General features: G+C 32.2%; 1 protein-coding gene across 1 annotated transcript; it reads right to left on the reverse strand.

Annotated features, from left to right (window-relative positions):
- Positions 1-5,618: 5,618 nt before the first annotated feature.
- LOC110026200 (stress enhanced protein 1, chloroplastic-like) lies at positions 5,619-12,238 on the reverse strand. Its single transcript, XM_020727062.1, has 4 exons — positions 12,152-12,238; positions 11,969-12,073; positions 11,648-11,823; positions 5,619-6,069 (listed from the first exon to the last, which is right to left on the reverse strand). The coding sequence occupies exons 1-4, from the start codon at positions 12,195-12,197 to the stop codon at positions 5,965-5,967; spliced, it is 432 nt and encodes a 143-aa protein (XP_020582721.1). The 5' UTR covers positions 12,198-12,238; the 3' UTR covers positions 5,619-5,964.
- Positions 12,239-13,752: the final 1,514 nt, after the last annotated feature.

Consider the following 13,752-nt stretch of genomic DNA (forward strand, 5'->3'; position numbering starts at 1 on the left):
TCTTATCTCTCCTCTAAAGGCATCCTCCATCTCAGTTCTTGCGTTGACACTCCTCAACAAAATGAGATCATCGAACGCAAGAATCGCCACCTTCTCGAGGTAGCCCGATGCCTCATGTTTTCCTCTAACGTGCCTAAGGTTTTTTGGGGTGATGTTGTATCCACTGCAGCCTACCTCATCAACAGGATGTCTTCTCGGATCCTCAAATTTCAAAGTCCAGTCCAACTCCTTCTCAAATCATTTCCCCACACCAAGGAAATTACCCAAAGTCTACCTACCAAAGTATTTGGTTGCTCCTCCTTTGTTCACATTCATTCACACAATCGCAAAAAACTTGACCCCAAATCTACTAAATGTATTTTTCTCGGCTACCCGCCTCTTCAAAAAGGGTATAAGTGCTACTCTCCTCTCACAAGAAAAACCTACAACACTATGGATGCCACATTCTTTGAAAATAAGTCTTACTAGCCTAATTCTAATATTCAGGGGGAGAGTTTAAGGGAATATCAGCCTTGGGGGGACAACGATTTCATACCACCACACACCAAATCCTCGTCCCTTGAACCGAACTCATTATCTCCCGACTCGGATTCAACAAGTTCATCCAACTCACATGAAAATATACCTAACAATCAGTCTCCATCTAGTCCTCAAGTGTCCAACTCGTACATAGATCACCCAACACATCCAACATCAATCCAAAAGTCAGAACCGGATCAAACTCCTACAGAAATCCACTCAGGTACGAACACACTTGAACATGTATCTACTATACCTATGATTGATGACTCCGACATTCCAATTGCTTTAAGGAAAGGTGTTAGGTCCATATGATCTCCACTCAGATATGAACACACGATGCATCTGATCTCCAACTTTATGTCATAAGAAAGACTATCTTCAGCTTACTGAGCCTATGTCATTACATTCGACAATACACAAGTCCTAAACACCATCGATGAAGCTCTCAAACACTCGGGGTGGAAAGTGGTCATCAATGAGGAGGTAAGAGCCCTACAAAAGAATGGTACATAGACTGTTTCAGACCTGCCAAAGGGAAAGAAAACAATCAGCTGCAAATGAATCTTTAAAGTCAAATACAAGACATATGGTACAATTGAGAGATTAAAAACACGTCTCGTAGCAAAATGTTTTTCACAATCCTACGGTATTGATTACCAAGAAATCTTTGCCTCTGTGGCAAAAAATTAACACTATCATAATCCTTCTCTTACTTATGGCAAATGAAGAATGACAGTTACATCAACTCGACGTGAAAAATGTTTTCTTAAATGACGATTTGGAAGAAGAAGTTTACATGGAAGCATCTCCCGGACTAGAAGCATCCTTTCTAAGCAACAAACTCTGCAAACTACAAAAATCATTGTACGACCTAAAAAAATCTCCCCAAGCATGGTTCAATAGATTTGCAAAATCAGTGACAAAACACAGGTATACTCAGTGTCAGGCAGATCACACTCTCTTTGTGAAAACTTCTCCCGAAAAGAAGATTGCAATTTTAATCATATACGTCAAAGATATCATCATCACTGGAAATCACGAAGAAGAACTCACAAATCTGACAAAGCTTCTCACTCAGGAATTCGAAATCAAAGACCTCGGAAACCCAAAATTCTTTCTCGGCATGGAACTAGCTCGATCAAAACGATGAATATTTGTGTCACTACGAAAATATACATTGGACTTGTTGAAGGAAACATGTATGCTCGGTTGCAAACCCGTCGATACTCCAATGGATCCATACAAGAAGATCGGCACTGAGAAAAATAGCGCACATGTGGATAGGGGGAGATATCAGCGACTCGTGGGGCGACTCTTCTATTTCTCACACACATGACCCGACATTGATTTTTCTGTTAGTGTTGTTAGCCAATTGATGAACAACCCTACGGAAGAACACATGAATGCAGTCTACAGAATCTTGAGATACCTCAAGATGACTTCAGGCAAATGGCTACTATTTCGAAGGAATAAGGATTAAAGTATAGAAGTGTATTTAGACGTAGATTGGGCAGGGGATGTCTCAGACCGACGATTGACTTCCGGCTTATGCACTTATATCTGGAGAAACCTAGTCACTTGGAGAAGCAAAAAACAGTCTGTGGTATCAAGAAGCAGCGCTGAAGCTGAATTCAGAGCTCTTGCACTCGGGATCTGCGAAAGAATGTGGATTCGAAGAATACTCAGCGAACTCGGGATGCAACTGAAAAAACTGTCAAACTACAATGCGACAACTAAACAACCATCAACATTACAAAGAATCCAGTACACCATGACAGAACGAAACACATCGAGATCGATCGACACTTCATCTATGAAAATATTGAGAGAGGAGTCGTCGAACTTGCATACATTCCTTCCCGACATCAAACAACAGATATCCTCACTAAGCCTCTCCCAAGAATCAACTTTAAAGAATTATATATCAAGTTAGACATGTACAATATTTACAATCCAACTTGAGGGGAGTGTTGAAAGATCTCAAAAATACTAATAATTATATTCTATATTTGTTATAACTCTATATTTAGAGGGTTGTAAATTATATGAGAGATATTGAGAATTTCTATTTATTTCTCTCTTTAAATTAGAGAGATTAGCTGCCTATTATATTTTGTTATTATTCATTTCCTTTTCTACTGTATTCTGTTTTTATTATTTTCATTACCAGTAAGTTCAGTAATGGGTATTTATACTCCTCTTTTCATCAATAAAATCAAGTTCTCTCATATCTTTTCAAGAACGAAATAAGAAAATTATATATACTACTTATATAATAATATATTATATGTTTATATAATAATGTATTACATATTTATATCTAATTTTAAATCATCATAGCTTGAATAGTCATGTGATTTTGCATCTTTTATTACATAAAAATGGTGTAAATTCAAATCCAATAACCTACATCTATTTTTCTCATTAATTTAAACAATAAATTTCAAGCCAAATAGGAATCATATAAAAACAAGAACATATAAATGAGCGGACAAAAACACGTTTTCACTAGCAATTTCGAACATAATTACTCTTGAAAACAAGAACATTAGCCAAATCTAAGCTCGCTCAAACTCATCCCATGAACATTTCTTTTTGCAAAGTGAAAAACATGTAAAAACTGAAGTTATATACATGTAAATATATGAGAAATGAGGGGCATGCATGCAAGTCTTCCATTATTTCTATGATTTACCGAGCATTCCGAACGGGTAAAGACTGCTGCCGTAGGTGAAATCTTAGTTCCCAGTCTCTATTCTCTGGATTTAAATATCCAATTTTTTCCGCTTAGTTCCCAGTCTCTATTCTCTGGATTTAAATATTTATGGCTTCCTCCGATTTTTGCTCAGAAATTGCAGCCCAATAAATTCTGACAACTCTTCTAACCAAATTCATTTCACATCAACCACTTGTTTTCCAGCTTTCCACCTTCCCGGCCTGCTCAGACAAAACTGCAATTACATTTATACCATGCACCCAATTCACATAACACCTAAAATTTGCTTTTTTTGACAGATACACCAATAACATTTTTGGCAGCACATGCAAATTAAACTTTTTTCCCTTAATTTTTAAAAATTGAAATACACAAGTAAAATAAAATATATGTAAAAATTAAAATTTAAGTCTTAGATATGTAAATATATAAGAGTTGAGCGGTTTGTATGTAAATCTTCCTTATAAAAAATAGTTGATCAGATGTTGTGATAATTTTGTTTTTTAATTATTGTGAACGCTATAATTTTTTCTTGGCTATTAAAATATTTAAAAAAAATAATAAAAAAATTATATTACTTTATAATTTTTTTCAAAATTATTGTGCGGTAGGAGCCAGCAAGTAAGTTGATCCTTTATGAATGGCTTCATCTCGGTAATATTAGCATGGTAAATAAGTAAATAAATAAATGAGATCACCTCATTTATTTCGCACATGTTACCCACTTGCAAGCCTCTCTTGCTTCTATCATGCAAAAATTAAACCTAAAATCAAAATATAAATGAGGAAATAAAAATAAAATTTGTTTGTTCATATTCTTAAATGATGGGCGCAAATTCTTATGTCCATATAATTGCATAAGAGAATCAAACCCTTTTCAAGCATTTTCAAGTATTCTTTGATGACTATCCCATGTCGTGAAGTCGATTTTGTGTCCAAACATCCTGTGGTAGGCACGATAGTTGGGCTGATCTTTCATGCCAACCTCCTCTGATCTCTTAGCTTCAGGCAGTTTGAATTCTGGTATCTTCAACAAACTACAGAATAACAATCAGTCACTGCGGAGCACACCGTCTACCCTATCATGAGTATGCAGCGCACTCTAATGTGATTGATTGTCTACACATACGGTGTAATATTTTTCTTTCTCATTTAACATGTGCTTATAACTGAAAATTGTTGTCATGTTTTTCCTCCTTAATTAAAAAAAATACAATAACATAATTTTAAATATATATTATTTTCATCATCTATGTAAGAACAAGTTTGTCTACATATTGGGTCTGATATCAGTGTCATAAATGTTAAAATCAAAGTTATGAGTGTTATAAATATTAAAATCAAACTTTAAATATTAGTGTATATATACGCAAAAACTTTGTGACATGCATGTAAATGTCCCGTTTTAAATTGTTATGTATTTACATATCTAGAACATAAATTTTAGTATTTATTTATATAATAATCAAACTTTAATTATGACACTAGAAATATCACTATTATTAGTTATTTAAAGTGGAACACTCCATTGCAATTCATGAATGTATTTACATCCCTAAATTATAATGTTAAGACAAAGAATTGAGTGGTATGCATCTAAATCCCCATCACCATTTTTTAATAGCCGAATTATAATGAAAAAATGGAAATTTACATATATACCACCCGACTCTCATGTATTTATATATCTAACATCCAAGCTTTACGTCTTACAATCATACCACCAAAATCCTTCATGTCACGTAAAAAAACAAAATCAACGCAAAATGTGAAATACAACATTTCATGCAGGGGTAAGGTGGCATATATATAAAAATTGAAGTTAAGATAGTAGATATGTAAATAGACAGAAATTAAGTGACTTTTATGTAAATCTAATAAAGTTACCGTATGGAAGAAGTCTTAAATAAGGCCCAAGACATTTAAGTCTTTACAGGACATGTTTGTCAAAGGATGGTCCTACAAATGTAGGGTACCATTGCTATAGGGCACTAGTGGGACGCCATTAATGTCTCTTATGGTGCTATATGACGTCTGTGTGCGCGCGCGTGTGTACACACTAGGGAGATTTACATGTGCACCACACAATTCTTATGGATATACATATCCAACACCTAAAGTTTGATATAACACTTTGACATTATAAACATATGCAAAAAAAAAGGTGCATTTGACTTTTAAAAAGATAGTAAAGTGATATTTTTGATATGATGCCAAGGATTCGAGTGTTACGCGTGTAAATATTAAAGTTGAAGTGGTAGATATGTAAATACTTAATAATTATGTGGTATGTACGTAAAAAAAAAGTTCTTAGATATGTAAATACTTAATAATTATGTGGTATGTACGTAAAAAAAAAGTTCTGCATTTACATACATACCACCTAATTCCAATGTATTTACACATTGAACACCTAAACTATATTTCTACATTTATAACTCCCAAATCTGTATCTCACATCAAATATACCAACTATGTTAACGTTTAGAAAGTGATACATCTTTTGATGTATATGTAAGGTGGCATATATATAAAAATGAAAGTTTAGGTGTTTGATACGTAAATAAATAGGAATTAAGTGGTATGTAAGTAAATCTTCCTTAAATATAAGACATGGACGAATGTTACATAAACATATTACATGTGGTTTAAGCATCATTTCAAGAGAAAAAAGTTACAATCAATCATCAAAAGTAACAGAAAAAAAAAAAAAAAAACTCGAAGGATCAATCTTGAGTTGCAGACTGAATTATAAAAACTGCTGCTAAAATTCCAATCAGGGCTGTAACAGCCAATGCTAACGAAGGCAGTGGGGTCACAAACCCAAAATTCTGCAAAACAAACAGATATTTACAGTTTTATCCATACATAAACCCAACCAGAACTATTACGAGTTTGCTGAAATTATAGAAATAGATTAACTTACAAAATATAGAATTTCATGAGAACTTAATAGGTTTCGACTTCAAAATTATTAAAGATATCATAATCCTAGAGATCATAGATTGGTTTCTTTTATTGTAACCGCTTCTAAAGGTAGGAAATTGAGGGAGAGAAAGATGGATTAAAAAAAGGTAAATTAAGGGGGAGTTTGGCTGCAACCGGTATTTACGTTATATACGATTTAGTAAACTAAATCTGGTAAATTTGGATTCATCATTATCCAAAACTGTTAAATTTAGAATTGTGTTTGGTTCAGTTATGGTTAAATCCAATTAAATTTGTTTGATATGTTTGACATAAATCCGTCTCATATGTTTTCTTCATAGCTAAATCCATTAAATCCACCCAATAGTCATATTAGTAAATCACTAAATCCGGATTTACATCGAAAATGAGACGGAATGTAGAGAAAATTAGATTTAACGGAGGACCGGATTCAGCTACACTAGTTTTTGAGTTTGGCTGGATTTACAATAAATCCTGGATTTACAATAAATCCATATCTAAATCCTATTAACAAGGTGCTACCAAACACCCCCTAAGTTTATTCAACTTGTTTTCTATAAGAAGCTGAATTGAGGAGCAGGCATCCAAGAGGGTTTAAGGACATGATAAGCAAAGAACCAAGAACAGGTGCTAGTCCGGAAAAGCCAGAATTCCAAATGTTCAACTGAAATGATACCATTTAGGAAGATTTACATGCATACTACTCAATTTCTATGTATTAACATATCTACCTAAACTTCTATTTTTTACTTATAGGCCACCTTATCTATGCATGAAAAGATGTATTTCATTTTTTAAAAGTTAAAATAGTGGTATTTTTTTATGTGATATGAAAGATTTGGGTAGTATAGATGTAAAAAAATAAAGTTTAGGTGTTAGACATGTAAATACATATGAATTCGGTGGTATGTACATAAATGCGCCTAACATTTATCATGTTTTGGCACGATAGAATTAAGTTTCACCAGTATCCTGAAAAAAAAAAATTTTAGATCCCTTTTGGAACAAATTATACACAATACTCCTTGTATGATTGTGATTGCAGCGGTTATTGTTGTGGTTGAAGCGCATCATAGTAGGAAATGAAGCCACGAGGTGCAATTCAATCAATCTAGCAAAACTACTCCAACCAATGTTTTATTAAGTTTTATATATGACCTCCTTCCAGAAATGGTTCCCCAGCTACTCACTTTGATAAAATTCTTCAAGCCATTTATCAACCATTGGGAAAAATGCACATTACATACTGTTAAATTTGTGAATTGAATTATGCGAGTCCCGCCCGTCTCACAAGAAAACTTTGAGCGCATTTAAGAAATCTACCATTTGATCAATTTTACTATATTTCATAGATTACAATCCGTGTGCACTTGCTTTATTGTCCGCACTTAAGCATTTTACTTGAAAAAAATCTCGCAGCAATTTATAAATACCTTTTTTTTCTTTGTACAAAATATAACTCACTTCTATTCGGTGTTATATTAGCTGACACACTCCACTGATAATTTCTTATTTAATATAGTGATCTCTCATCCCCAGCCCATGGTTTTTCACATATTGGAGTTTTCACGTAAAATCTATTTATTTTGTCTTCTATTTATTTCATCATTTGTCACATCAATTATATAACACAAAATAAAAAAAAAAAATCCCAAAAGCGGCTGCAACCAACCTTAAACTTGTTCTAGCCATTGAGTTGTGGATATTAAGAGTTTTAAGGTGCAGTTACCATTTGCAAAGTAAAGTAAAGTACAATTAGCAACAGGGTAATTCATTTGGTTGGGGTCAAGGTGGATATAAGGTGTAGCTTATATGTTTTTTAAGTTGGATTGTGTGTATGGAAATGTTAAGTGCTGCAAAAAACATGTAAGAAATGGCCATGAATGTAAAGCAAAAATTGTTGACACTGAACATGATGTTGAAAAATTGAAGGAAATCAATGTTCTAAATGATAAATTGATTCAATTACTATTCAAAAGAGGTATAAGTAAAATAGAGGTGTGAGAGCCTGAAAATTTTATTTGAAGTAAAATTTTGAAGGGGGTGCTTAAGCTACTAACTTTTTAAACTGGATATGATCTATATAATAAAATGACTAAGATATGAACTGAAATCAGAATAAATACCTGAAAGAAAATAAGGGGGCATTTACATACATATCACCCCTAAATAATACTTTCTACATTTATACCACCCAAATCTTTCATATCACAAAAAAATACCATCTTTTAACTTTAACAATGTGAAATACACCTTCTCATGTATAGACAAGGTGGCATGTATGTAAAAATTGAAGCTTAGGAAATAGGTAAGTAAATACATACGAATTGAGGATATGTATGTAAATCTTCCAAAATATATGGGTTCAGCTTTGGTGGGAATGAAGAACTGGTAATGACCGAAAGAGATGGGAAATAACAATCAATCCAAAAACAGAAAAATGGTAGAAAGGAAGTAAAAAAAAAAACATAATGGCTAAATTAGTTGCGTTAAAGTCTAATACATGCATGCAAATTTAGTGGATATGATAATCAATACAAAGAGATTAATGAGGATCGAAAACACTAAGTTGGTTTAGAAATATTCGATTTGTAAGTTATTAATCTACACAAAATAATAATAGCATATTAAAAATTTCAAATTATATGCTTATAACTGAATGGTGAAAATAGAAGAGAATTATGGATGCCAGTTTGATAAGATAGTAGAGGCGTGGTGTGGAAGGTGGTCCATGGCATACCCTTCTTGATTTGGAATTAAGGTGGGGACTTTTGGAATCAGTGGGAAATTAGTATGTCATGAATCAATGTTTATACAAATAAATCTAGAGATAATGGGTTGGTTTCCTAAATTACTTCCATGTATATATATTTTTTGGGGCAATTACATACAAATCTAGCACTCACTTTCATTCATTTTTCAAAATTTCACTCAAATATCAAAATTCATGATAAAATTCCAACTCATATTTTTCATTCTTATAAAATTCTCAACAGTTTGATCACAACAATCGTAAATGCATCAATTCAGTAGTTCAAAAAAATTATTTTGTGACTATATATCTATCTAAATTCTCAATAGTTTGATCATGAAAAATGTAAATGCATCGATTCGGTAGTTCAAAAAAATTATTTTGTGTGTGCACACACGTGCGTGTATATATATATATAAAGAAGATAACACTAAATACAACATAACTAGTTTTACCAAATAAAAAAAAGGATGTTAAATAGATAATAAGTTGATAACAAATTGACACAAATAAGTTTGAAACAATGAAATATAATAGAAATTACGAACAACAACAATAGCAGCAAAAAGCCTTTATCCCAATAAGTGGGGTTGGCTAAATAAATCATGTTTCTTCATTGTGCCTTATTGAATGTCGCATTTTAATTTAATTATAATAAATTAAGATCATTTTTTATACAACTTGTCCAAGGCTTTTAAGGTCTACCTCTACCTTTCTTAACATATGTCAAATCTAAAACATTTACTTTCCCAAATAGATCATCACACAATTGACGTATAATATGACCAAACAATTTAAAACAATTCTCTCTAATCTTGTCTACCATTGGAGCTACACCCAACCTTTCATAGATATACTTGTTTCGCATTTTCTTGAAGTGTAAAGCCACTCATCCACCTAAGCATTCTCATCTCAACAACACTTGACTTAGTTTTATGCTTATCTTTTATAGACCAACATTTTGTGCCATAAAGCATTGTAGATCTCACCACAACTTAATTTATTTTTTTTTTAATTCTAAGCGGTACTTTTTTATCAAATAAGAGGCTTGATGCATTCCTTCACTTCAACCATCCAACTTAAATTCTACTAATAGCATCCCCACCTATATTACCATCGCTTTGAACAATAGATCCGAGATATCTAAAACTTTCAATTCTTTTAATGACTTGATCACCCATTATTATAACCCCGCCACTAAATCTAGTACTGCTAAAATTATATTTCATGTATTTAGTTTTAGATCTACTCAAACAAAAATCTTTAGACTCTAAAGTTGTCCTTCATAATTCAAATTTTTCCCGAACTCTTTCTCTAGTATTATTCACAAAAACGATATCATTAGCAAAAATCAGACACCAAGGTATATTCTCCTGTAAATGCCTGATAATAACATCCATAGCTAAAGCAAAAAGATATGGGCTTAAAGCAGATCCTTGATGTAATCCGACTGAAATAGAAAATAATTGGTGAATCTTCCTTCTGTTCGAACACAAGTAACAACTCTAGTATATAATTCATATCAACACCTTTCTTTTCTAAAACTCTCCAAAGAAGTTCTCTTGAAACCTTATCAAAAGCTCTTTCTAAATCAACAAAAATCATATATAAATCCTTCTTACTCTCTTTGTAATTCTATATCAAACCTCTCAATAACTGTATAGCTCCATAGTAGACTTGCCTCAAAAATCTAAATTAATTTTGAGAAATCTTTGTATCACGTCTTAACCTATGTTCAATTATTTTCTCTTATAACTTTAATTGATGTCACATTAACTTAATTCTTCTATAATTTGCAAACTCTTGTGCACCTCTTTTATTCTTAAAAATAGGGACTAAAAAACTCTTCCTCCACTTCTCATACATCATTTTAATTTTTAAAACATTATTTAAAAATTTAGCAAGTTTAGAAATTCTAAATCTCCTAAACATTTCCACACTTTTATTAGGATATTATTAAATCATACTGATTTTTCATCATTCATTTTCTTTAAAACTACTTAATCTTCCGATTTACTGATACGACTGTAAAAATAAAATATTTTTTTTATTATTAACGATATTAAAATCATTAAAGCCGGTTGTGTTTTCAAAATCTTCATTAAAAATTTTATCAAATACATAATTCATGTTGAACAGCCTCATAAAAAAAAAAATTATTTTTTGATTTTCATCCTTAATACACTTTGCTTGAACTAAATATTTACTTTTCTTATCTCTTTATATGACTAGTTTATATTTCACCTTCTTTAATATTTAATATAATATAAAGATAACCACAAATAGTTCTTTTAGACTCCTTATGGGCCACCTTATATTTTTCTCAATTTTTTAAGCTTTTAAATTTAAACCAATTTTTATAAAAAATTTCTTATATTTTATGTTCTCTTACAAGTTATTAGTTCACCCCTAACTAATTTTATTTATATGAGTTTTTTCCTTTTGATTCTTTAGGTACATCTTTTGCAACTTGCTTAATAGTCCTTGTTACTTTATCCCATATAGTATTAAATTCTTCATGAATATCCAAAATCTCAAGATCTTGAAGTTCACTTATAAAAATAATAAAAATTATGAACAACTGCATTTAAAAAAAAAAAAGAAACTAGTGATAAAACGTAAATTTGTTTCATACTTTGGAATAACATCTCATGTACTGCATTTGCCAATTTAAATCCAAAAAAGAGAATAGTTTGGAAAATTCATACCTCCAGAAGCCCCTTCCCTGTCACAATCTCAACAGTGATTACGGTGGCAAACCCAACCATTGCAAGGCGACCGAGCCACACATCCAATCCCCCACTCTCCTTTGCACCCTGCTCACACCTGATCGGAACCCACACCGATCGGCATTCAAATTTTCTCATCGGAGATGACCTAAAATCTACAGAATCAAAGGAGGAAGCATTAAAGAAATACTTGGTTCAAATATCCGTAAAGCCCCATTGCAGAACTTCTCAGCTGATGATGAAATCTTCGAGTGAGGGTTAGCTTCTGGGTTGTAATTCAGAGAAAGGACAAGTAGTTACCGAGAGAGGAGCCGCTCTTGAAGGAAGAGGAGATCTGGGAGACTCCAGAACGCGGAAGCAAACGAGCAGAGGCTTGAGTCCTTTGGAACTTGGCAGCCGAAGCATCTGCATCCAAAAACCGAACAGAATCAGCTTAATCCATTATGAAGAGCAACAGAACAGTAGAGAGAGAGAGAGAGAGACTGAGGAGGAAGGAGAAGGTGGAAGAAGCAACAAGAGCATGAGCCATTAGAAACGGAGGTGGCTTCTGGTTCTGGTTTGAACACCTGTACTCTTATCTTCAACATTTCATATGCCATTCTGCATCAAAAATCTAAATTTATACAGAAACTTCTTTTTAAATTCTTATATACTAATAAGCCATATTCCATTCCAAGATCAATGGGGGAAAAAAAAAATGGCATTCAAAGTATTTGAACCAATTACAAAAGCGTCATTTCATAGTTTCTATTTATATATTTCTTGTTTGCTTGTAAATTCATGTGATAAAGCGATATATTAATGTCTTAGTGTTGTAAGAAAATCTAATATACACGAGTAAATAGAAATTGAGAACGAAAATAATATATATTTACATTGAAATTTTAAGAGAAAAAAAACCATAAGGTCTAGCCCAACTGAAATAAGTCTACTATGCTAATGTATGCTACAAAATTTCTAAAACTATATTACGTAAGAGGTTCAAGATTTTAGTTATAGTAGTAGAAAATATTAGAAAGTGATGGTGACTCGACTGCCATGAAGAAAAGAAGATGATAGGGGTTGTGTGCTTGAAAATTCGTTGTCAATGTTTTTTGCATGCATGAAAAAACTCTCTTCTCTCTCTCTCTATATAAATAGAGAGATTTTGGATTTGTGAAATCAATCGACCTCACTCAAATATTGTTGTTTCAAAATTACATAAAAAGTGAACAAATTAGGACAAACAAAAAAATTATATTTGCATAATAACTAAAAAATAGAAAAGAAATGTATTTACCACACAAGCCTTATGCATTTACATATATAACACCTCAAGTTTGATATTTAAATTCAGAGCACCTTGGATTTAAAATCCAATGTATGGAAGATGTATTGCACTCTTAAGAAGTTATTTATAGTGAATGTTTTGTTATGCCAAAAAGTTCAAGTTTAGATGTGTAAATATATAAAAATTGTGTGGAATGTCTGTAAATGTCCAAAAATAAAAATAATTATTCCTCAGATATGCCAAATTAAACATAACAGGGTTAAAATATGTCACATTAGCATTTGAGGGTCTAATGCATAACATGTGATTCTTGTTAATCAAGCGTGTGATGGACTAGTTGAAACAAAACAACGAGCAATTGGTGTGCAAACAGGAGTTTGTTAATCAGGCAAAGCCAAAATTTTTTCAAAGAAAATCTTTACAATATGCAATTAAATCTCCTTTTTAAATGTAAATATTTAGCAAACTCATTTGTCATGGATTATGACAATAGTTTCGAGAACTTCTATTTTAGAGCAATTTACATGCATACCACTCAATTCCTATATATTTACACATCTAAAACCCAAATTGAACTTCTTGCACATATACAAGCCGAATCTTTCATATCACAACAAAAATACTATTAATTTAACTTTTAAAAATTTAAATACACCAATTTCATGCACAAATAAAATAATATATATATACACACACTTACTACGTTATCGAGAGTGTAAAACAGTATGACTGACAAAGGTATAGGCCTTATTTGAGAAGGCAGTAAAATTCTGCTTCGCTACAGTGAAAGCCAACGCATGGATTTGGTTTCATT

The sequence above is a fragment of the Phalaenopsis equestris genome, unplaced genomic scaffold (genome assembly GCF_001263595.1).
Source record: "Phalaenopsis equestris unplaced genomic scaffold, ASM126359v1 Scaffold000359, whole genome shotgun sequence".
NCBI classification, from domain to species: Eukaryota; Viridiplantae; Streptophyta; class Magnoliopsida; order Asparagales; family Orchidaceae; genus Phalaenopsis; species Phalaenopsis equestris.